The sequence below is a fragment of the Eumetopias jubatus genome, unplaced genomic scaffold (assembly GCF_037043125.1).
Source record: "Eumetopias jubatus isolate StellerSeaLion01/CBP00866 unplaced genomic scaffold, mEumJub1_p1.0 scaffold_2, whole genome shotgun sequence".
Taxonomy (NCBI): Eukaryota; Metazoa; Chordata; class Mammalia; order Carnivora; family Otariidae; genus Eumetopias; species Eumetopias jubatus.
Window position 1 is genome coordinate 104,968,085 of NW_028274808.1, and position 26,439 is coordinate 104,994,523.

General features: G+C 36.6%; 1 protein-coding gene across 1 annotated transcript in view; it reads right to left on the minus strand.

The window, feature by feature from the left end:
• LOC114196676 (bifunctional heparan sulfate N-deacetylase/N-sulfotransferase 3) overlaps positions 1-26,439 on the minus strand; it is a 162,785-nt gene that overhangs the window by 78,193 nt on the left and 58,153 nt on the right. The window contains exons 4-5 of the mRNA XM_028087403.2: positions 12,897-13,082; positions 7,367-7,495 (exon numbers count right to left, since the gene is read on the minus strand). Coding sequence (XP_027943204.1) covers positions 7,367-7,495; positions 12,897-13,082 — 315 coding nt within the window. The remainder of the gene's footprint in view (positions 1-7,366; positions 7,496-12,896; positions 13,083-26,439) is intronic.

Here is a 26,439-nt window from a genome sequence, read left to right on the forward strand (position 1 = left end):
ATTCAGTCCCAGCCAACTCATGAAATAGGTTCTACTCATGCTTTTGATTTGAGAACTATCTTACCAGCACCCAGATTTCCTTTCCTTTTAGATTCATTGTCTTTTTTTTTTTTTTTTTTTTGTATCAGGTCATTAGAAAAGTCCATTTCTCTTTCTTAATATATGTTAAATACAAATTAGGTACAAGGCCTCACATTTAAACATGGGAATGGTTTTGGAGATGAAGGACATATTCTCTACCACAAGTAAACAGACTCATAGCAAACCCACAATTACAGTGTAAGGTAATAAGAACTTTGAGAGAGTCTGCAGAGGATGCTATGGGAACACAAGGCAGGGCCAGAGTAGAGGAAATTTCCTAAGGAAGGTGATCTCTAAGCTAAGCTTTAAAAGATAAACAGTAGTTACCTCTACTTTAAACTCCAGTTCAAGTTAGGGTTCTCTGGTCCCTAAGAAAAACATTTATTCTCATTGCTTTTTAAAAACTACTGCAGATTTGAGTTCATTTTCAATTCTGATACCTTGATCTTAGGTCCATGATTTCTGTAGCAGCTTTTGGTAATCTTTGATCAACATTATTTCTCCATTTTCTTCCTTTGTAGTATTTCCCAAATCTGGCTGACCATAAGAATCAACTAAAGCTCATGATAAGTAGTCAGGTCCCCCAAACTGTTTCCTGGAGATTCTGATGCATTAAAGTTTGGATTTTTTTTTAAATCAAGTGTCTCAGGTAATACTCATTATTAGGCATGTTCAGGAATCATTTTTCTACTATCCAAATTTGTTATTATTATCATTTATTTAATTTTTAATAATGGGTTTTCTGTTACCCTTACAATTTTTTGCAAGATTAGTGAATAAGAAAGGAAAGAAACAAAATTTTCCATTAGGAAAAAAAGTTGCTCCCTTTTAGATGAGTTTTATAGATAAGGACACATAAACCTAAATTATAGTTTTAAATATATTTTTCAATGTGGGTTAATTTTTGTATATACAGCTATCTTGTGTGAATTTTGTTTTACTTTCATTGTAATCCATTCAAATGTGTTATTCCCAGTTTAAGATACTCATTCTTTTTGCATCCATGCTTATGATTTTTCTTTAATTAGAGGAACACAATGTAGATTTAGCTTTTTTTAGGGATTTGGGTAGGAGGGTATAGAGGGTATAGTGGATGGATGCTATGTCAAATTGAGAAACACAGAGACAAAAAGTACTTAATAAAATATGGGCATATAGGGATTATCTGCTCTTTGTATGGGATGTATAATAGTTTGATGAAGGAAGTATAATTTTGCTATGCTGTCAGGGTTTTTCTCCATATGCATTCCAAGCAAGTGTGGTAAGAGCATGAATCTCATGACTCTTTTGGCTTAATAAGTGAAGCAAGCACTGACTTTATTATCAGGTATGTTAAAGGGAGGCCAAGTGTCCCACAGACATCAATTGTTAATGACTCAATACCTAGCATCTGTTTATTGAATAAGAGCATAAGCAAAGACTCAGAACAATTTGTAATTAGAAATAAGAACACTGGAGCAGGAAGGTGATATCTTTTTTCAGAGCCATACAAGGTAATATGGCTCCCACAAGAACAATCATATCTAATCCAGAACTATCCCATTTGTCACACTAGTTAGGTATTTTTGTATCTTCTTAAGATAGGTGAAACTGGAATTTCACGTTACAATGGACAGTATACTCTTACTAGTTCCTTTTGTATAACTACATCTGTCATAGATTTATAGGCTTCTCTTTGTTGAGGGCAGTGTAGTCATTGTCAATGAATTTTTTTTGTCATCTTCCTAAGTTTCAGTTTTTAATATCCTTCTACATAGTATCTTATAGGTATGTAAAGTAAGTAGACTCATTTTTGAAGGGTATACGAAGGTACTTGTAGCACCGTGAATTGATCAGGAATATTTGTGTCTGGGTATATTATATGTTTGTGTAGAAATTTTGTGCTTGTGTGTCTGTAGATAACAGTGACTCCAGGATAATTCCAGTGGCTCTCTCCTCTGGTATATCTGTAAAGTCACTCTCATTACCCTCCTGAATCACTCAAAAAACACTTCAGGATCTGTTACTTGGCCCGATGGGCTCCAAAACCTGATTCAGTACACAGAGAGCTCCCATTTCTTAGTGGCAAAATGAAATTAGCAAAGACCATTAAATTAACAAATAAGAACAGAGAGCCATTTATTAGTTTAAAATGGGAAATTGTAAATTATGGAGGAACTGAAATACTAGAATATGTACAATTAGAGGGGATCTTCTCCTGGTAGGCAGGTTACATGGGAAGTATTCACCAATTGAAAGATCTATAAAATTGCACTGCAAATTACTGTTCTAGTGAGTATAAGTTCTTATGATCAACATATTCTTTTCCTATAGGAAAGTGAACTATAATCAAGAAATCACGGGGTGAGTTTAGAAACAGACACACACAAAAAAGAAAAGAATTCTTAATTTCTTCGTGGTCCTAGGGTCAGATAGCCTGGTGGGCCCACCTCCCAACTGTACCTAAACTTCAAAGTCAATATATTAACCAAAATCTCTGTATCCAACCCACATCAGAGGGGTCTAGACCTGTGATATTGGAAATATCATATGGAGAAGGCTGAGGTTTTCTCTCTTTTAGACAGTGCTAATATATTTTTATCTGCATTAAATTTATTTGATTGGCATTTTTTTCTTTAGTAATAAAAAATACTTTGGTAACAGTAGAACATTTCAAACTAGAGCGTTATTCTAGTTAGCTTTGCTGTCATCTATTCTAATTGAACTCTGAGAGGTACTCTGTTGCAGCTACCTCTCACCCCGATACTGGTAAAACTTACTGTAGCACCTTGATATTATGTTGACATATGGGCAGGAAACTTTTAAAATACATTACTTGAAGTCCTGTTTATATTTACATTTTCAACTCAAGTGTATTTGAATATATTTAAGAGATATAGGTATGTTTCCAATACACATATACCTTTTTGTATGTTGGAAAACTCATTCAGCATTCTCAGAAAATGGCACTTCTAATCAAGGACTGGGGTATTACTTAAGCTTATAATGGCTACCATTCAAATTCACTGTAATTAAATTTCATATCTTTCCTGCAGCTAATATCTACTTTGATTCCATCAAGGTTTTTCTCATTCTCATTCTGACCTAAAAAAGAGAGCCATCTGCCAAATTAGTAGCATGCCTCACTGCACCTGGACCTCTCTTAATTTTAACACAAGCTTTACCCAAACATGTAATTTTGGGATGGAGAATTCATGGGAAACAGGTCACTCCTCCTCACTCTTCTCCCAAGGCAGCATCACGAACTAATGATAGCAGTTTTCCCTTGGGTGAGACTTGGGCTGAGTCTTAGAAGTGGACCTCTCAACCAGAAATCTCCAGGTGACTACAGTTGCTTTTTGGCGTGGCAGATGAAATTAATTTGGATTCCTTCCCTATCTTATGATATCTGACAAGGATCTGTCAATTTTGAATTTCAGCATTTATCTGAAAGTAATTGTCTACTGAAAGTTTTCTGAATCAGGAAAGCACAAGTTTTCTGGAAAAGTTTTTTTCTCCCCTTTATTCCCTGTGGATCTTCTCATCAAGACAAACAAAATTGCCAAATATTATCTGTAAAGGCCTGAAAAGTAGCAAGATTTGCTAAACATTTAAAGCATTTGCTCAGCTTATTTAGCTCAAATTTGTATCCATGACTCATAGAAGCTTTACTACAAGATTTTTATTTAATTAAGAAAATAATCTGGGGGGGGGGGTGCCTGGGTGGCTTAGTTGGTTAAGCATCTGCCTTCGGCTCAGGTCATGATCCCAGGGTCCTGGGATCGAGCCCCTCATTGGGCTCCCTTCTCAGCGGAGAGTCTGCTTCTCCCTCTCCCTCTGCCCCTCCCCCCTGCTTGTGTGCGTGCACACTCTGTCAAATAAAATAGAATAATTATTAAAAAAGAAAATAATTTGGTTTTGAAATAGTGAAAAACGTTTCTTATAAATCTATTGTATATGAATGATCTAATATTGAATTTCTTCCATGTTAAATGAAACTAATATCTAGGAAGTTCTGAAATTATAATACCACTTAGGAATTTCTTAAGCACCAAAGCAACTACTGGTTAAAAGAATCAAATAGGGGACACATCGGTGGCTCAGTCAGTTAAGTGGCCGACTCTTGATTTTGGCTCAGGTCATGATGTCAGGGTTGTGAGATCAAGCCTCGAGTTGGGCTCTGTGCTGGGCGTGGAGTCTGCTTAAGATTCTCTCCCTCTCTCCCTTTGCCCCCCAGCCCCCCGGCCCCGGCTCACGCACACTCTCTCTCTAAGAAAAAAAAAGAATCAAATAGATGATTACCTGTTCATAGTCTTATTGCTCTACAATGAAAGGAAATATAAAACATCAGAATTTTATACTTTGCAGACTAAAGGGTCTTAAAATTATTGGTGAAAATGTTAACATATTAAGAATATTTTAACTTAGTCTTTAGTTCATAGTCAAGTATTGGTTTAACTCTTTTACCTGTGTATTACTGGCTGAATTGACAAAAGAGAGAGAGAAGAAGAAAGCCATAAGAGATGATTCCAAAGATGCTTCCATTTGTAAAGAATAGGTATGTTAGAAAAATCAGATTATTTCTGATGTATAAATCAGAATTATTTATATTTTTGGGGTATGAAGACTGATAAACTTCCAAAAGGCAAAATGGCATACTACCTGAAATCATCTCAATTTTTCGATACACATGCTGATTTTTCCCAAAGATGAGTTACCCTAGCTTCTAATATCATTTTGTAGAAGTCGAGAAATAAATATAGTCATTAAATACAAGAAGATGAAAAATACCTGTAATTTTATTTGTAAGACCTGTAAAATTAGGATCCAGAGTGGGGCTTTTCAAATTTATTCTCTTTATTTCTATCTTCTTCAACTTTCATGCTAATAGACTTTTTTTCATATTTGGAAAATTACAACTTTTTCATCTTGAATATTGCTAATGCCAGGGGCAAACCCATACATCTGATAAATAAACCTAATTTTATTTTTTGTTAGTGATATTCAGAAGGGAAATAAAAATCCCTTCTTTTCCTTATACACCTTACTTCAATTAGTTCGTCTTTGTCTACACAACTTTATAATACTCGCCTCAGGCAGATATCTGTGCAAAAGGTTCATTGTGGAGCTGGCACACAAGTATTAAGAAGTGATGGAAGAAGAGCAGAAGCCAATTAAACAGGCTGATCTGCCCAGCCTGAGACCTAGCAAGACAAGATCTCACATAAATGTATCCAAAATGACAATATTTGCTTATCTAATTTCTCTTCCATTTTGCTTATATCTTTACTTTAAATAGGAAGGGGAAAAAAAGAATAATAGTGTCAGTGGTCACCTAAATGAGAAAACTAGTCCACAGTGGGAATAGGAGAGTTTTACAGGTGAAAAATCTTGTTCTCTGGAAAAATGTCTATTCGTGTCTTCTGCCCATTTTTAATTGGATTATTCATTTTTTGGGTGTTGAATTTTATAAATTCTTTATATAAAGAAGACAAAGATGGCTAACAGACACATGAAGAGATGCTCATCATCACTTATCAGGGAAAATACAAAACAAAACTACATGATGAGCTATCACCTCACACCTGTCAGAATGGCTACAATCAACAAAACAAGAAACAACAGGTGTTGGTGAGGATGTGGAGAATGGAGAACCCACTTGCACTGTTGATGGGATGCAAACAGAGTGGGTACAGCCACCCTGGAAAACAGTATGGAGATTCCTTAAAAAATTAAAAATAAAACTACCCTATGATCCAGCAATTATACTACTAGGTATTTGCCCAAAGAATATAAAAATACTAATTCAAAGGGATACATGCACCACAATGTTTATGGCAGCATTATCTACAATAGCCAAATTATGGAAAGAGCCCAAATGTCCATTGACTGATGAATGGATAAAGAAGAGGTGGTAGACAATAGCCAAACTATGGAAAGAGCCAAGATGTCCATCGACAGATGAATGGATAAAGAAGATATGGTATATATATATAATATATATATATATAGATATATATATATATATATATATCTCCAATGGAATATTATGCAGCCATCAAAAGGAATGAAATCTTGCCATTTGCAATGACATGGATGGAACTAGAGGGTATTATGCTGAGTGAAATAAGTCAATCAGAGAAAGACATGTATCATATGACCTCACTGATATGAGGAATTCTTAATCTCAGGAAACAAACTGAGGGTTGCTGGAGTGGTGGGGGGTGGGAGGGATGGGGTGGCTGGGTGATAGGCATTGGGGAGGGTATGTGCTATGGTGAGCGCTGTGAATTGTGTAAGACTGTTGAATCACAGACCTGTACCTCTGAAACAAATAATACATTAGATGTTAAAAAAAAAAAGAAGATAGTAGGAAGGGTAAAGTGAAGGGGGGGGAATCGGAGGGGGAGACAAACAATGAGAGATTATGGACTCTGAGAAACAGACTGAGGGTTCTAGAGGGGAGGGGGTGTGGGGATGGGTTAGCTTGGTGGTGGGTATTAAAGAGGGCACGTATTGAATGGAGCACTGGGTGTTATACGCAAACAATGAGTCATGGAACACTACATCCAAAACTAATGATGTAATGTATGGTGATTAACATAACATAATAAAATTTAAAAAAAAGGAAAGGTGGTAGATATATATAATGGAATACTACTCAGCCATAAAAAGAATGAAGTCTTGCCATTTGCAATGATGTAGATGGAGCTAAAGAGTATTATACTAAGTGAAATAAGTCAGTCAGAGAAAGACAAATACCATATGATTTCACTCATATGTGGAATTTAAGAAACAAAACAGATGAACAAATGGAAAAAAAAGAGAGAGAGGCAACCCAAGAAACAGACTCTTAACTATAGAGAACAAACTGATGGTTACCGGAGGGGAGGTGGGCATCGTTGATGAGCATCAGGTGTTGAGGGGAAGTGCTGAATCACTATATTGTACATCTGAAACTAACAGTATGCTCTATGTTAACTGGAATTCAAATAAAAACTTCAAAAAGATCTTGTTCTCCATAAAAACAAGAAATCTCTGAATTCTGAACACTTTTCAATGCAAAGGAGGTTCTGGAGCACTTTCTTGGCTTTCCATAAGTTCCTCATGTCGCTGCTCCTTGTAGAATGAGTTTGCCCTCATCTCCAGATGTGGTTCCATTGAATTTTTTTCTGTTTTGGAGCTAAAACTTCATATTGAATTGGCTGACACTACCCAAACTCTGGCCTTTTTGTCAGGGTAATTTTCAGCCACCCTGTCATTTTTCATCATTTTTTTCTTTTGGAGAATAACTCAAAGTACTTACCGGATTGAGAACCACAGTGAAGAAAAGTTCACCTCCTTGGATACTCTTGTCCAGCTCTTTAGGACCTCCTGGATATTCTTTGTAGAAAATTGTGTGAGTGAAAAGCCCACAGGTTTGTCTTGGAAGAACCTGAAGGAAGAATAAACAAGTAAGGAAAAAGTTCTTTCAACCATTAATTTGTTGAAACTTGGGTTTTTTTTTTTCCCATGGAAGCTGATGCATAAGCTGGTGTCATTATTCAACTCTTAACTAAGACCCAGAAAATCCTTCACACTCTGGGAAAGCAAGAATGACATCAGTAAAGAAAGAATACTGAAGAAAGTTGAAGAAATATTTTAAAACTAAGATAGACTTTGAATTATTTTAGCCACTTATCTATTTTAAATCTCCAAATCAGTACTGCTGCTATGAAGCCTAGTATGTTCCAGCATCTTAAGAAATAAAAAAAAGTGAAAATGAGACTTTAAAAATATTGGAATTGTCTACCCTGTAATCTAGTAGGCAAAAATTTTAAGGATGATACTTTCTGCCAAATTCTACACATGCACTAGAAAATGAAGTCAATTATTGACTTAATGTGATTCTTAAGAAATGACGGTATTATGCTGAGTGAAATAAGTCAATCAGAGAAACATAATTATCATATGGTTTCACTCATATGTGGAATATAAGAAACAGAGGACTGCGGGGAAAGGGAGGGAAAACAGAATGGGAAGTCATCTGAGAGGGAGAGAAACCACGAGAGACTCTTAACTACAGGAAACAAACTGAGGGTTGCTGGAGGGGAGGTGGATGGGGGCATGGCGGGATGGGGTAACTAGGTGATGGGCATTAAGAAGGGCACGGGATGTGATGAGCACGGGGTGTTATATGCAACTGATAAATTAGCTCTACATCTGAGACTAATGATGTACTATAAATTGGCTAATTGAGGGGCACGTGGGTTCCTCAGATGGTTAAGCGTCTGCCTTCGGCTTGGGTCATGGTCCCAGGGTCCCAGGGAGCCTGCTTCTCCCTCTCCCTCTCCCTCTCCCCCTGCTTGTCCTCACTCTGTCTCTCTCTCTCTCAAATGAATAAATAAAATATTAAAAAAATAAATTGGCTAATTGAATTTAAATTAAAAAAAAGAATGAGATTTTAAATTCGAACAAATATTTGAGACACAAACCATAGTGTCTTCTCCAGTATGGAAGGACTACTGCCCCAAATTTTAAGTCTGAAGCCTGCCAGTTCCAAAAGTTAAAAAGAGATTATGGCTTTTGATTATTAATTTTTATAAACTGTCATAAACAAAATGATAAAACATCATTTAGGAAAAAAACTTATTTTCATCCTTTGTATATGAAAGCCATTATTTGTTTCACTTATACACATTCATGATAAGGGTATGTTTTTCAAATTCTTACAGGTAAAATAACAGTGCAATTATAAAAGAAAGTGTGAATTAGTGCTGTGCAGGATGGTACAATCTTTAGCTAAATCTTATATGACTTCATAATGACCTGTGTTTCTCACTGTATACTTAAAGTAGTAGACAATTAATGAATATACTTTGGAGAGCTACAAGCTTACAGAATCTTAAATATACAAGTCTTCTGCTTATTGTCCTCAGTAAATTGATCTTCATTTTTTTCTGTCTTTATTCTTAGAGCACATTTGGCTCAGTAAGTGCTTTCAAAATATTACCTATGTAGGACTTTTCATGCTTTGCAACCTTCTGCAAATATACTAGTTCTTTTTCTTTAGTTTTTGTATCATAATAAATTTCAATCTAGTTTCTTACAAAAAGCACAATTCTTAGCTCAATCAGTATATCATACATTGCTGTGTAAATTGAAACTTTATATATCCTATTTGTTTTTGTAAATTGGTCAAATATCCTTGGGAGCTCCTCTATCTTGGTGAAATAGTTAAAAGAACTTCAATTTATTGCCAAGTATTAGCTCTGGTGATGTTTATGTTTAAAAGTACTACACATTCTGCAAAATCAATGGCAAACAAGAACCCAGTGCAAAGATATTCTAACTGAATTAAACATATTCCCTAACAATTCATGAAAATATCACTTTCCTGGAAATCAAAGCTTTATACAGCATTTACTCATTTTTTTTTAAACAACTACATAAGTCCATGTGGGAGAACACAAAGATATATTCTTTCTACTCTCGAAGAATTTAAGGTATATCAGAATAAAGAGAAACGCCCCAAAGCTAAATAATGAAATGCCCACGTGATCAAATGCTAGGTTAGTTTTACATTTTAAAAGTGCATAATTCTGAATCACTTTTGGGATTCAGTTTGAATATCTTGCTTGAAAAACTATGGAAACATAAAGAGCTGTCTTTGAGACTTAATTGCCTTGCTGATCCTATGCAAAATGGAGAGAGAAAAGAAATTTGAGTTTTGTCTATTTCTCAAATTATTTGAGTTTGAACACTGAGAAGAGGAAGTGCAAGGGCTTTACCCTGCAACTCTGGGAAGGATTGCACTGCTGAGAGGATAAGAGATACCACGAGCCCTAGGATGATCAACGGGCCGCCACGGGAGCCTGAGGGGATACTTAGAATGTGACAGGGTCATATTCCATTGTCTTGCTCACTGAGCTCAATGCTACAGACACTGAACATGTTCCTTGAAATAGCTCTCTTGTGTTAGAGAAGGAATGAGAGAGGGTTTGTTTGTTTGTTTGTTTGTTTTGGTACTTTGCTATGGACTGCCCTGTAGAATTGGTTCTGGGAGTGTAACACTATCAAATTCAAACTTTGAGACATTGAGGAGACTATGGAAACCTTGCTGACAGTAACTGGGAGACGGTTAAGAAAGCCTAACCAACAAAAATCTTGACCAATGGGACCTGAAGCCAATATCCTGTACCTAAGACCTAAACCTGGAGCCGCTGTCAACAAATGCTTCTAGAAGCCACCAGTAAAGACCACCTAGGAGGCTCGCAGCATGACTAATGGGAATCTTTATCAATGGACACCTCCATTAGAAACAGAAAGTAGATAATCAGGATCTGTAGTCTAATTGCTTAGAGGGCTCTGGCTTTCTCCGGAAAGTCACATTTAGCAACCAGGGGTTAGGTCAGAGAGTCCTGGTTTTTCCTTAATTTCTTACTGAATGAACACCGAATTTGTGTAGCAGACAAAGCACTAGGACTGGAAACCCAGAGATTCTAGTTAGGGCACAAACACCTTGAAATATAGTAGGCTTTTATATTCTTAGTGGAGTTATAAGATAATCTGTTACAGGAATTCACAGGACAGTGGGCCTGAGTTAGCTGCTCAGCTGTTATACACCAAGGTGCTTTACATTAAATTACAGGATATGGGCTTGATATTGAGGAATAAAGGGAAGAAGAGTAGGTAGAGAGTGGTCAGAAAGTCTTTCAAGGTAGAAAAAATGACAAAGACATGGACACAGCAATGCTGTTTTAGAACTTTTGGGCTGGAGTGAGTCTGTATTAGTTACAGGAAAACAGAAGATAGAAAGGTAGATTTAATCTAAACTGTTTTCAGATACATGAAGAGCAAGTTAAGGGGTGTGGAGATAATTGGAAGTATCAAGGTTAGGAAGGCCCAGATGAAGGCAGTGTTTTAAAAAGAATGAAAGGTTGGCACTGTATAGTGCCAGCTATAGTTTTAAGCTATAAACAAAGTAGGAACCAGCAGCACAGTTTACACATGAAGTCAAGGCAGTGAATTAGGCTGTGGGAAACTAAGGGAAATAAAAATGTATTGTAAAGGAGTTACTGATGGAATGTAGAGACTGGAAGTTGGAGGGCAGTGGCCAGCATGATGTTGGAATTGCAGAACTGAATTAGGAATAGCAGGATCAACAATAGCTGGCTTGAAGAGAAGTAATGAGTTTCATTTAAGGCCTTTGGAATTTGATTTGTGAATATTAAAAAAAAAAGTTTCCTTCGTCTCATAAAACAAAATGTGGGTGTGATTTTTTATTTTCATTCTCTTCCTCGGAGGGCATATTGGCTCTTGTGGTCTTAATTTGCACCTCTAGTTGGATGACTCCAAGCCATGTTCTCTCTCTTTTACTGCATAATCAACTGCCTGCTGAGCACTTCCCACTTGGACATTCTCATCCAAGAGCCCACAAAGCAAATATAGAGGGTTTCCATGGATTGCTACAAAACTGGAGCCATAGGGACACTTCCATCAAAACAGGAAATCTGTGAGAGCCTTTATTACCTGTAAGATTCGTGCATTTATAATACAGGTAAACTATGTTTTCAGGAGAAACGAAAAATGAACATATCCCATGGGACACAGCCAAGCAAATTTTCTGGCAGTCCAGCCAGAAACAGAAACAAAAGAGGACAACATTTAATAAAGTCCTTAGAGACTTACGCTCACTATTCTACTAAGACAGCATATGATTTAGAAATGGCAGGAAAGTATTGAATACTCTTGAATTATAACCCAGGTCTCCTAAACTCTCTCTGGTCAAAAGGCTTGCAGCTTGAGGCATAGCGAGTTTATTTTCAGTAAAGAAGAAGGGCAGACTGGGCTGAAATAGAGCCATTATGTCCCCATCTAGCATTTACAACAGTTTTTATTGAGGAAAAAGTCAAGATGCAAGTTGATCCAAATTAAATGTCATTATCCATTCTGTAATTTTTGCAGACATTAGAAAACTGTGAAAAGAAGTCAGTTATGCCTAATTCTAGAGAGTAGGCATCTGGTCAAACGTAGTCTGACAGAGAGTTCCAGTGCCTCACCACACAGTGTTCTGTGTGGTATTTCTTCCCAGGATGAGTCTAAATCAGGAAGCCACTTCCTAACTTCATCAGCACTCTTTGGATTTTCTAGTTTGGGAAAAAAGTAGGATTTAGTTCCTTTGGGAGGTCACACAAAGTATTAGGTAATAACATATCTTGACGGTATGCATGTGTCACCAGTGTAAAAAATAAAAAAACAAAAACACAAAATAGGGAAGCTTTAGAAAGAATTTGACAAGGGATGTAAATGACTTAATTAACATCATCTGTTACATTCGTACTCTATATTATGATCTGTTAGTGATTATGCAGGACTTCATGTATAGTTTCTTGTTGTAAGTAGTCAAGTTTTTTGTTTGTTTGCTTGGTCTGACATGGTAAAGAGAAGAACAGTTTGACTTGTAAAAGAGCAGCATGGTTAATATAGAGAGAGTTGGTTTTCATTTTACATACTAAGTAACTTTTTGAAGAGATAATGGCTTCTGTAAATTATCTGCAAGTCAGATATATTATTTCCTTAGTATTTTAACATCAGTTCCTGGTTAATAGAAGTAGTGTCAGTAAAAAAAATAAAAATAAAAAAAAATAAAGCATTTTATATTCAAAGAATTGTAAAGAAGTGACTTTAATTAAAACATCCTTTGCTTAGATATGATAAATATACTTCCTGCAGCAGGAAGCTTTTCCTATAGTTAAGTGCTCAACATTTTGCTCTTCTCTTTTGTTCTTTCTTCAAATGACGAATGTAAATCTGGAAGAATTAGTTGTACCCTATGCATACCGGAGGAAGCTCACCATGATGTTTTTGTGAATGAAGCCCCTCCGATATCTAGCTGGTTTCAGATGTGGATATTCTTCAGTGCTGGTGATTCTAATATTCCAAACCTTCTTCCAGGCCTCATAAAGTTGAACGTGTACAGGGTAGACACCCGAATGGTGAGGGGCCACTGCGTAGCCCATGTCGGTAGGGATGCCGTGCTCCTAAGACCAAGCAAATGTTAATTAGAATGTGGGAACATTTATCTTGATCCTATTTTTACCCCAGGATTCTCAAATGTACTATAAATGAATTTGTTTAAATCCATCATTACTTAATTGTATTGTAAAATTAAGGTGACAAATATTATGACCTCTGGTGTCATGAAGCCTGGTAATCATTCCACCAGTCTTGATGTTAATACATTTGTGTTTAAGAGGGGGTGGAACAGGACTAATGATTTTAATGAATAACTTGAAAGAGTCTGCATTTAGTGCATCTTGTCATAGCCACCCATTCTTCTATTCTCACAATTTTAATAAATTAAATGACAAGCACTTGCAACAAACAACGCTCAGCACTCCCCACAAAAATAAGACCAACATTTATTAGAGGGATAGAACGCATTCCAAGTTCACTAGACCTGCTAACAGGATTTTATTTTGCCTGTTGCCCAGGTTCTACCAAACTTGCCACATTTCTGCTGGTCCCTCAGCATGTGGGCCAGTAATAGACTATGTTCCCTGCCTTGGAGGAAGCACACACCTGCAATGAGAAAATGTATTAAATCTTACAGAGCAATTTTCTTCGAAGTTGAAGTCCTGGTTATAGTAAAAGTAGAAGGTACTGAAAAAGCCAAATAATCTGGAAATTTAGTTGGTTTGAAGGCAAGATTTTATATGTAAAATGAGTCCAGTTAAAAAAATAGTTTTAAAATCACACATACAACACATATGTACATGCCACATATCTTCTATTCAGTTGGCCCTGACCAGGTCAGAAAATTCCAAAAATAAATTTATTGTCATTGTTCTTCTTCATTTGAGTTGGTCCCTTAATACACAGAGGAATCTTTTGGCATAGAAGGAAATTGCATAGGCGTAAAAGATGAAACACGTCTTTTATAAAAAGAATACCCATGGCTTCAGCAGTAGAAGTGTAGTTTTTCTCCTGAAAAATAGTTTATTTTTCTGTCTGTATTTTCAATGGCTTTATAGTCTTCAAAAGTTCCACCCAAATAGGCCTCCTTTGAATTAGTCATGGCTTTTCTTCGTGCCAAAGAACAATTTCACATACAGAGAACCATAGTATCAGGCCACTAAATATATTGAATTGTAGAAGTACGCTCCAAATGGATATGGAAAAAGAAGCTAGCTTTGTTTGGTTAGTTTGTATGGTTAGCTTTTTTTTTTTTTCCCAACTTATAGAATAACAGGAGGTGAAGGAAGTACATGAAGCCTGTGAAAGAAAGAAAATGGGTCGCCAATGGTTTGTTATTCCTTAAGTATCTGTCTGACTCCTTCACTCAGCATAAAAGACCCTCAACATTTGGTCCCAAGCCTGTCTACACAGCCTTATCTCCTACCAGCATTCATCCACCCCACCCCCAATTTCTGATGATTCCCTTCAAGTCTTTGCTGTACACTGTGTGCGCTGTCCCCCTTAAGTGGAATGCCCCTTGCCCCTTATCTTGTAAATTCTCTTCATCATTTAAGAGTGCGTTCAGTCAGATGTACTGGAATTGCTGAAAAGGGGAGCTGCCGCATTTGTGCGGTGAGAAAGAGAATGAGTGGTATTAGAGTGGGGTGGCCTATGCCTGTGTTTCTGAAGGGTGACAGAGAAAGTTTCGTGTTCTTCATTGTATTTGCATCTTTGTAGAAATGGCCATATTAGAATTGCTATTATATCATTTAGAATTTTGCTAAAAACTGAGTTGAAATATCTCACTGCATTTCTTTTACTGGTTTTTCGAAACTCAAACTAAAGCAAATTTTTTCAACTAAAAATAATTCACCAATCCATACTTTGTGTTAGAAAAGGTCAGTGAAGTGCTCATCTAAATTGGTTTAAACATAGGGGTGCAGTGATCATGGACCAGATGAAAGAAAATGAATTTTAATCATTGAAATTTAAAGAACAAAAAATTAACAGTTATAGGTTAACAGTTTCTTAAGACGCAAGGATGAAATTCACAATGATAGGAACTGTATTATTAAATCAAATATCTCCAGATCTGTAAGAAATTATGCTGAACTCAAGGTGGTTTTCAATGCCCATAAGTGGTTGGCTCTGTGTGCAGGAGGCCCATGTAAGAAAAGGATGGTCCTGCACAGCAGGGACACTTTCCTTCTTTTGGAATATTCCCAAATATTTGGGGACCAATGTATGCACAATTTTGTTTTTATTTCCAGCTTTTGACACGGAAGAAATACTGACGCTTCTTCATCTCCTCTTTTGTGTGCTGGTGCTGTGTCACAGTGGTAGGAAACTCCACTTCTGGAGTCAGATATATCTGGCCATTTCACTCTCCCGTTTTCTACCTGTGTGGCCTTTGGCAAATTATTTATTTTTTTATTTATTTTTATTTTTAAGATTTTATTTATTTGACAGAGAGAGACACAGCGATCGATTTATTTATTTATTTATTTATTTTTAAAGATTTTATTTATTTATTTGACCCGAGAGAGACAGCGAGAGAGGGAACACAAGCAGGGGGAGTGGGAGAGGGAGAAGCAGGCTTCCCGCGGAGCAGGGAGCCCGACGCGGGGTTCGATCCCAGGACCCTGGGATCATAACCTGAGCCGAAGGCAGACACCTAATGACTGAGCCACCCAGGCATCCCTGGCAAATGATTTATGACCTCTAAGCCTCATGTCCTGTTCTCTAAAATGCTAGTCATAGAGTACTTGTCTTGAAGGGGTTCAGAGTAAATTAAATAATATTACACAGGGAGAGCATTTAGTGCATGATACACATTTAATGTATGTTGTTAATTGTTGTCATTACTGCCCTGCCTCCATTTTTTTTTTTTTTTTAATAAGCTATGATCCTACTACTCAACTATAATGTGGATATTATGAAACCACTGGGCCATCTTTTTATCAGTAAAAGAGCTATTAGACCCTCTTTTCTGCTTTTACTGTAGATTTTGGGATTCTCTCATGTGAGGATTCTGTGACATCTATCTTAAATTCTCTTCCTGTGCCTGCTTCCCTCCTGATCTGTCCAAATAGTCGCAACCAGCGCCATGTGGCTCCAGCCTATAAATCATTGAGAGTTAGTTAGTAGGAAATCTTTTAAAAGAGCTTTAGTTAAAGGCAACATAAAATGGCCCCCAAATTTGCATTCAATACCAGAAAGAACACTGGAAATGTTCTTGCACAGAAAAGTTTGGGCCAAGATGTAGGTAGTGTGTTTGGGAAGGCAGATGATCAGGTTTTAGAGGGTTTAGCCACAATGCTTAATTCTTGACTGATTATTCTCTTCCAAATCTTTTAATTTGAAATTAAGCACATATTATTTTGTTATCTGGGGCCAAAAGTCTAAAATACTAGACATGTTAGTTTAAAAAGTTAATTCTCCTTCTTCATTAATTCTTGAAAGTAGCATCTTAGTTCCAGGAACCCATAATCCATATCAAGATTTTCCTAGTGGAGGACATGGACTAAAAAGGCTGGGAATACGGCTATGTTATTACAAAATGTAAGTCAGATACTTAGAACAAAGTGGGATTAATGAGTCTCACAACTGAACTCTTCATTCCCACCTCTCAACTCTACCAGATTTGCTCTTCCTCCAGGGTTCCTCCATGTCATTAAATGACACTATCAGCCATCAGCCAACTCGTGGCTATGTAGGAAAAGTTAGATTTTTGTTCTTGACACCTCTTTCCTCATTCTGTCCTGAATCCAGGCTATTCTCATGGCCTATCAGTGCTATCTCCAGTATGTATCTTAAATCTATCCACTTTTCTCCAGTTCGGTCATCACCATTACCTGGCCTCATCTACCATTTTATTCCATGGGCTTGTAGCACAGGCTCCTAACTCGTCTACCCATTTCCTCTCCTGCTACATCCATCCATTTTCTACATAGCAGCCAAAGTAATATTTAAAAGACAAATATGATCCTATAACTTTCTGTTTAAAATCTATCCTTGATTTCTCCTTGCATTTATGATAAAATACAAAATTCTTAGGATAGTTCCAAGCCTTGCATGATATGACCCTTGCTTCTCTCTCTAGTCTCATTTTACACTGTCCTCCACCCTTCACTGTATTTCAGTCACGTTAATCTTTTCCTGAAATCCACCAAGTGCTTTCCTACCTTAGCATCCTCCTATATATTGTTTTCTCAGACTGGAATGTCCCTACTCCAACTCTTCCCATGGATAAATGTGATAACTCTTTTTGATAATTTATTTTGTCATATCTACAAAGAAGACTTTACCAACAAGTTCTGATCTAAATTAAGTCGGTACTAAGACTTCTCTTATAGCCTTCATTTCTTTTTCATAGTACACGGCACGATTTGCAAGTGAATATTGTTCTGTATAATTATTTCTTAATGTCTGTCTTCCTCACTAAACAATAGACTCTGCAATTCTGGGTTCTGTTTCATCCACTGCTATAAGCCCAGTATCTTGCCAATAGCAAACACTCAATAAATATTAGTGAGTAAATTTGTGAACTGATTCTGACCACCTCCCTCTTATGCTAACTTTCTCACTGATCTCAGTTAAACTCTCAGTTCACCCACAGACATATGGGTAACTCACAGGGAAATTTAATACTTATATAAGTAATATTTGAAAACACTTTTGAGGCTGTAATTAAAAATTATTATTCAGGTGCAAGACAGGCATATTTATTTATTATTATGAACTTATATATTTAAATTATATATAGAATAAAAATGATAAGATTTTCATAAATTATGCATTTAAATACTTCCAAATAGATGTGAAGATAATACATTTTTATCAAGCAAAAACTGATGCTATATTCTTTAGAAAAATTCCCCAAAAAAACTAAAAGAAAAAAAGAGAAAAAAATTGGTATTCAGGTATTTGAGCAACACTGAAGAATCATTGTTTATTAGAATCTTTGATAATATTTACTTAAATTCTTGCTAGTATAAGAATGGTTTTTACCTTTTTAAATTTGAGTATAGTTTACACATGATGTTACATCACTTGCAGGTGTACAACTTAGTGATTTGACAAGTTTATACATTATGGTATGTTCACCACAAGTGTAGCTACTATCTGTCCCATTACATCACTATTATAATATCATTGACTCTATTTCTTCTGCTCTGCTTTATATTTCTGACTTAATCCTTCCATAACTGCAGGTCTGTATCTCCCACTCTCCATCACCCATTTTTCCCCAACCCTCTTTGGCAACCATCAGTTTATTCTCTGTATTTAAAGTTCTGATTCTGCTCTTTGTTTGTTTATTCTCTGTCTTTTTTAAGATTCTATTTATCAGTGGAATCATATGGTATTTGTCTCTCTCAGTCTGACTTATCTTGCTGAACATAATAGAATAGTACTTTTTAAATTTTTTAAAATATTTTTCTCTGTTTCAATCTTTATAAATAGAACCTTTTAAATTTCCATTCATGACTTAGACTTGTTGCCCATTTCCGTATTTCTCAGATTTAGCAAGTTTAAAAACCAATATAATTAGAAAACCCCAGAATGATAGGTAACCAAATAGACATTCTATACTCTATAGTGGAAAAAAAATCTAAGACTTCATTACAACATAGTTTGGAAAAACTTGTGTTTCTCTGCAGTTCGTTTTGGTTAGAATGTCCCACTTCCTCAGTGTACAGACTTTCATTCTTTGGTTAACTCTACCATAGTACTGAAAATTTGCATTTACAATTTACATGGGTTCATGATAAAGTTTCTGTATGTTTACATTTGGTAGTATGTTTTAGAGCTGTTTCTAGAAAAAAAATTGTTTTGCTTTGCTTTTTAAAGTAGCTTCCTTAAAAGCTATTGCTTTTCACATAGAAAAGAATAAATTTTCCCAGATGATAGGAGCATATTTTGAAAAATAAAATTAGAACCTTTTAACCTAAAAGACATATGAGTGCATGCATATACATGTGCACACACACAATATATATGAAGAAAATGATTTATGAAACTAGGCCCTTAAATTTGAGGAGCATTTTAATGTTTCTAAAGACAATTTGTTTTCCTAAAGTGAAACTAACGGGCCACACAGGAATATGAGCTGATGGGAGCCCATGGGGCCTCTAGTATCTGGAGGAGTCCTGTAGCAGTTGCCGTGACTGGGGGAAAGAAAGAAACGGCAGTGAAGGTAGCCCAACATATGCCGAATTATCATCCCAATGAAGCTGACTTTCTTCTTCACTTAGAACAAAACCAGGCAAGTCAGGATTTATCTTTAGGTTAGGGAATTAAGGTTTGGAACTGAATGCTAACATTGTCAATATTAAAATATGTTCCTGTGACAAATGATGATATCTCTGGTATGGTTTGAAATAAAAGATCCTGAGAGAAGTAATTACCTTAGTATAAAAATCTGGTTTTTATTGTTTTTTTCAGTTGTGAAAGTAGTCACTAATATTCGGATTTAAAATTCTGTGCTTCTTTGATATAATCTGTGTGGCTTTAGAAGTGGTTTTATATTCAGGTGCTAAATATAAATGCAGCGTCTTTAATCCATGATCAAATCTTAAGCTAACATGTGTAATTTTCCACCTATAAATTTAAGGAAGTAATAACCTCCTAAAATGTGATTGACACATTTACACAAATTTGGTTAATATTTACAGGTTTTTGGCCAGTAGATTTATTTCTCTTTTTTTTTTAACATGGTAATATTTAATTCATCATATAAATTTGTTTGCTGGTTGGTATGTGAAAAGTTTGCTGTGATGATCATGTTGTTTTTAATATATTTGGTTTAAGAGTTTAAATTCATCCTCTGTTGGAAGCTATTGCATAATAAAGAGTTTGGCTGGTTTTCATCATCCCCGGTTCCTGGAAGATAAGCCTGAAATCCTCAGATATTCTTGAGTGATAGGAATGTCTTTGTTATTGATGGTGGGCCCCTGATACCATAACTGAGTCATGCTAACAAGATGACTCAGAATGTGGTTTGGCCATGCCAGAAAGGCGACCCATGTAACTAGAGAGGTGGGGCTTTGAGCCGGGTGATATTGGCCTAACTTCCAGGTAGGGGAGGAGAATTGGAGATTGAGTTCAATCCCATGACCAGTGATTCAATCAATCATGCCTATGAAATGAAACCCCAATAAAAACTCTGGACACCAAGACCTAGGTGAGCTTCCCTGGTTGGTGATTTTCTTATGGGTCCAGAAACCCCAGGAAGGTGATATTCTTTGTCTCACAGTTTGGATCTAAAAGAAGCATGCCTACAGTAACAGAAGTCTTTGGATTAAAGTGTTAAAGGTGTTAATAATGAAATTTTGTGAAATAGAATGACATTATAGTAACTCATAGAACAGAAGTATGACCTTACTACTCTGAAGTTACTCAGCTCTGGAAAAGAATATATAGTGTTTCATTAACTACACAGTGAGAAAATAATCTTATTCTTCCCATATCTAAAGATACCCAAATCCATGACAATGGGATGGTTGGTGTCTACCAAGAGTCTCAAGGATAGGGAGAGCATGGTATCATGGAGAAAGCACAGATGTAGGAGTCCTGGGCTCAATTTCAGGGCCACCCTTCATTTGTTGTGGGCCTTTGGCAGGTCTCACTAAGCCTCACTTCCTTTGCTTGCCAAGTAGAGGTAACAAAATTATTTATAAAGAGTTGTAGAGAATGGCAACATTATTGGTCATTATTGGTCAATTACTATGTAATTTCCTTTCATTTTATTAACATTATTCTGTTTCTGTTTGAAACAACAAAAGGACAAGGAAAAATGGTAAATTAAGAATCCTTCCACATCACCTCTAGCCTTCAAAAAACTCTTCAGAATTCTTTTTTTTTTTTAAGATTTCATTTATTGATTTGACAGAGAGAGAGAGAGAGAGAGCAAGCAGGGGGAGTGGCAGACGGAGAGGGAGAAGCAGGCTCCCCAGTGAGCAAGGAGCCTCATGTGGGGCTCGATCCGAGGACCCCAGGATACTGACCTGAGCCGAAGGCAGATGCTTAACTGACTGAGCCACCCAGGTGGCCCCAGAATTCTTATTTAAGAGCGGACATTCCTAAAAGAAGACACACTATCACTATCAATCTTATCTAGAAAAAGTTTTACAAAAAAGTATGTATTTTTTTTCTGGAAAAAGTAATTGATATTATGTATAAAATGGGAGGTAAAAATACTCCTGGCAAACCATAAATTTGATAAGGCTGTACTAACAATATCAGTAAAAACCCTCCTTGACACCATATATTCCCCTTCAAGTACTACCCCAAGTTAACAGCTTAGTTATTTGAAAAGCTTAAATGAAATTTAATACACCAAATGCGTTAAGAAATTCCAGTAACAAAAGTTAAGCTAATAATTCAGTGCCAATAATGAAATTTAACCTTCATTTTCACTGGTAACCTCTAAGAAGGAATTACCTGGGAGAGAGTGACAGATTTTCTTCTAGTCTTCCCTAATAATTACATAATTTATTTCGAGTAAGTTTCTATTTAACAGAGCATAATGTTTTCCTCTCTTTGAGTTCCCTTCAGAATTTTTGAAGTGTCGTCATATATCATTGTTGAGTTTTTCATAAGTAAACACACCACTAAAGGGTGTACTTTTGTAAGAATACTCAAAGGAATGATGTAAACACTTGTACCTTGCATAGGCTAGGCTCATTTTTTTTTTTTTGAATTGCTGGAATTTCTTCAAGTAAACACATAAAGGAGTTTGTAGAAATATCAAAAATGAATTTATGAAGATTTTTTTTAATGCTGTAGCAAAATAACCAAAAATAAAATTATCTGGAGAGACAATAGAGGAATTGGAGGGTTTAGTTTAATCCAGCTTTCTGAGTGTGGAGCAATGAACTTTATGTGGACCTTGGGGGTCCTTGAGAGGTAATAAAGCTATAAACAATTCAGGGACAGGCTCAAATTCCCAAGGTACTTGGCAAGCACATTTAATCTTTCCGAAAATGCACAGGTTTGATTACAGTACGACTCTTTAAGTCTGCATCGTACCCATTTTAATTGAAGTTTAATATTCCAGAAAGAAGAGAGAAGTTGATATTGCTCTTTGTTATAACTACTGCATGCCCTCTGGTATTTAAAATAGCCACCAGGACAGTTAACACTTGTGGTGCTGGCTGCACAAACACAAGAAATCACATAAATTATATAAGCAGCTATTTAAAAGAAAAACATGGTGAAAAGTAATTCTGATTATAAGGTTTTGGTGACAGCAGCAGCCATGCCATTGATACTGACATTGACTGTTGTTACCTAGACCTTATAATCGGAGTGTTATTACTTCTCTAGACAGTTATTTTACACAAATTCAGAATATTAAAATCTGACTTTTTGGGCTTTAGAGCTTGATAGGCCTGGGGTCAAATCCTTTCTCAGCTTTTCCTGGCTGTGTGATTTAAGGAAAATTATTTAAGTGCTCTGAGCCTCACTTTCTGCACTTTCAATATGGGGCTGATCAGCCTCCCAAGTGGTTGTGAGGATATTAACTGAGGACACATGAAAAGCACTAAGCACAGTGTCTGGTAATTACCTGGAGGGTCAAATTTCTCTTCCTACATTTCATGTGGAGAGTCTAGAAGCTTTCTAACTGAAAGGCAAGGTTCTGTTTCACGTAGGCGAATAGAATAATAGAATTTCAAGTTTCTCGGTGCTCCCTGATCTGGGCATAAATTAAAGGGAAAGAATGGAGAATTAAGGAGGTTAGTTTGGATGTTGCTGCAATGATCCAGGTGCAGGGTGAAAAATGTGGAAGTGGAGTGGGGATAGAAAGTTTTGAAATGGAGCAGGATATGGTGCAAAGAAATAGCTCATAGAAATTGCTGAATGACTGTGGACATGGAGTGGGAGATATGAAAACACCAAAGCAGGTCCAAGGTTAGCATTTGAGTGGACTTTACTGTCATCTCTTCTCTTGCCATCACTTCCATCCCTGCCATGTTTATAATCACCTCTCAGAAAACAAATGCCTCTTCCATTTTAACTAAATGTATAAGACGCCCAAAAAGGAAGGAGCAGTGAAAATTTAGTAGCAGCATGCGTGGATCTGGAAATAAACATTTCCCCAGCTCCATCCCCACATCTGACTCCAGCCCACCACTAAGAATTTCTTGGAGAATTCATAAGGCTTTGAGTTCATTTTGTGTCCAAATAAATTTGGGCACTGAGGGACTATTTTCATGTAGGACATGTACTAAATTTATTTTTCCTTTTACAAAACCAGTTTAAATCACCCTATATGCGCTGGAGATGCAATGTAGAATTTTTTTTATTTTTTTATTTTTTTTAGAGAAAAAGAAAGGAAAGGAATCGAAGAACAGTTTTCCACATTCTCCAGCTTGTTAGGGAGCATGAAGTCTTCCTATAGAATAGAGAAAGGTAATCCGGAAAGGCATTTACAAGGAAAAGGCATTACAATTCAAAGTTCCCGAGGTAATCGAAACCACTTTCAAAAGTGTAATGATGTGGGGCACCTGGGTGGCTCAGTCGTTAAGCGTCTGCCTTCGGCTCAGGTCATGATCCCAGGGTTCTGGGATCGAGCCCCGCATCGGGCTCCCCGCTTGGCGGGAAGCCTGCTTCTCCCTCTCCCACTCCCCCTGCTTGTGTTCCTGCTCTCACTCTCTCTCTCTCTCTCTCTCTCTCTCTGTCAAATAAATAAATAAAATCTAAAAAAAAAAAAAAATGCAACAGTCTTCCTTTAAAAAAAAGTGTAATGATGTATCTAAATGAGGAAAAATGCTGTGCCACTGTAGGAATGGGCAGGGGCCGGTGTCCTCATGTAGGTGAAATTCAGAGTTTTTAAGGAAAAGCAGCAGTTCATACTTGCATACTTTAAATAAGTATGCACAGATAGAAAATTGGGAAGCCCCAACCTTGATGTTATTTTTGACCTGTTACTACCTTTTGCTTCCTCATCATCCATCCAATAAGAAGCCCTACTGATTCTATTTCAGAAATAGTTTTCACATTGCTCTCCTTTATAATCTTACTTCTGTTGGTTTAAAGTCAGTCTTTATTTCTTCTTCCTTAATTACTTTCATAGTAATCCAATTTGTCTACTTACCTCCAGTCTCTCAGCTCCTCTCCATCCTCAACACTCCCACTCTAATGTTCTGTGATTCTACAGTCTATGTGGAAGTGACAGAACTCTGGGAAGGAGATGACAGCGTCATCTTGGAGTTCAAAGTGCTTAAAACGTGTAATTCTGAAAGTAATTAGATATGAAATTTCAACTTAGGAAAGCAGATTCTAAAACATTCTGATGAAAAAGGTGAAGTAATTGCTAGGAGTATAGCTAAAGAGGGATAGGGGATTCAAAAAAATATAGTTCTTGGGGCACCTGGGTGGCTCAGTTGGTTAAGCGACTGCCTTCGGCTCAGGTCATGATCCTGGAGTCCTGGGATCGAGTACCGCATCGGGCTCCCTGCTCAGCGGGAAGTCTGCTTCTCCCTCTCCCGCTCCCCCCTCTTGTGCTCTCTCTCTCTCACTGTCTCTCTCAAATGAATAAATAAAATCTTTAAAAAAATATAGTTCTTCCCAGAGAATTATAATTATTCAAAACAAGGAAGAAAACTTCTATTTAACATAGTGATTAAGAGTCAGAAACCTCTGAATTCAAGTGCCGGATCTGTGGCTTAGCTGTGTGGTTTGGAGCAATTACTAAACCTCTTCAAATATCAACTTTGTTTTCTATAAAATGGAGATGACATCAGAAGGGTTGTGATGAGGATTAAATTTTTTTTTAAGATTTTTTATTTATTCATTTGAGAGAGAGTGAGAGAGCGAGCGAGAGAGAGAGAGAGAACACCAGCAGGGGCAGGATTAAATATGATTAATAAGAGAAAAAATAAGATTATTAATTAAGAGTTCCAGCCACATATTGAAGAGTCAATATTATTAGCTATTGTATAAAGAAACTACTTACAGGGCCCTCACATACACCAGGGTTTAAAACAGGTACATGGGATGAAAGGAAGTGCACAAAACCAAGGATGAAAAAATTAACAAAACAAAATAAACAAAAAAGGTAAAAAAAAATATGTGAAGGAGGCTAAAGTTCAAAGTGAGTTTATTTTCCATAAATTGCTAATTAAAAACAACTCTAATCAGCAAAAGATACACAAGGAATATCATTCCATGTTCACAGTTGGAGAGGGGGAGGCTGAAATACTTTGATGATCAGGGTAGAGAGCAGAAATGTCCAGTATCTCTTCTGATTCTACTTTCCGTATCAAAGAGAACAGCTTTTCAAAATATATATGATGGTATAAACATAAACTTAGATGAAAGACATGATGAACTAAACTGTAAAGTATTATATACTAAAGTATTTCAATATTCTCCAGGTTCAGAAGAGCACACTTTAAGGTAATTAAACAAAAGTATAGATTTTTAATTAACTTAAGACATGCTATTCTGAGCCTGTTCAACTTGACCAATAACTTGATGAAGATGCTCAAGTCATACTGACAAAATATACTTGTAAGATATATGTATGACACAAAGCTAGGAAAGATGTAATGCCTGTTAAATAACAGAATCAATCTTTACAAGTGTGTTGATAGACTGAAACACTGAACACATAACAAATATGAGATGTTAAAGGGACAGTTTTAATCTCAATGCTAGCATTTAGTTAACAAAATCTATTGGCCAAAAACAAATACCCGAAGGCTTACTAAATAGCTCATGGACAGACACAGATGTAATATGATGGTTTAAAAAATGTGATCTTTGTCTACATAAATAGGAATAAAGTGTACATGAAGAGAAAAATGTTTTACTGTTTTCTGTTCTAATAATGGTCAGCTTGGGGCAACACATATTGGGAAGCAGATTGACGAGTTAAAGGTTGTACAATTATGGCAACTGGGATGATGAGGGGATCTGAAAACCTGTGGAATGCTTCAAGATACATAACTTAGACAGAAGCATATGTAACGGTATTAATCATGCCTTTTTATTTTCTATATTTCTGATGCTTTGACATCTGAGACCTTGCTGACCCTGCAAAGACTGCCTCTCCCAGGGCTATCCAATTCCTAGAGATAATTAAACACCTACCCAAGAGCATGTTCTTCGAGTTCAAACCAACCAGTTCAGGCTCCCTCCTCTCAACCACTTCCTTCTTAAGCTGAGCTGCTCCTCCTTGCCTGCCCTAATCACCTCCGGGCCAGGAGTAACACAATTAGGAAGAGTCCCTTTACAACAGTGATTGCTGAAATTATCATCCAACCAGCCAATCCTAAACCTGTTTACCCTGCTTTGTCTTGCCTCTCCTGTAGAAACCACAGTAAAGGCTCATTCCCCTTACTCTGTTTCTTGATTGACTCTAGTGCTATCCCATGGGGCCTTGGATGGTGTGGTGTGCTCTCTCCTCTTTGGGAACTGTGAATATCAAGCTAT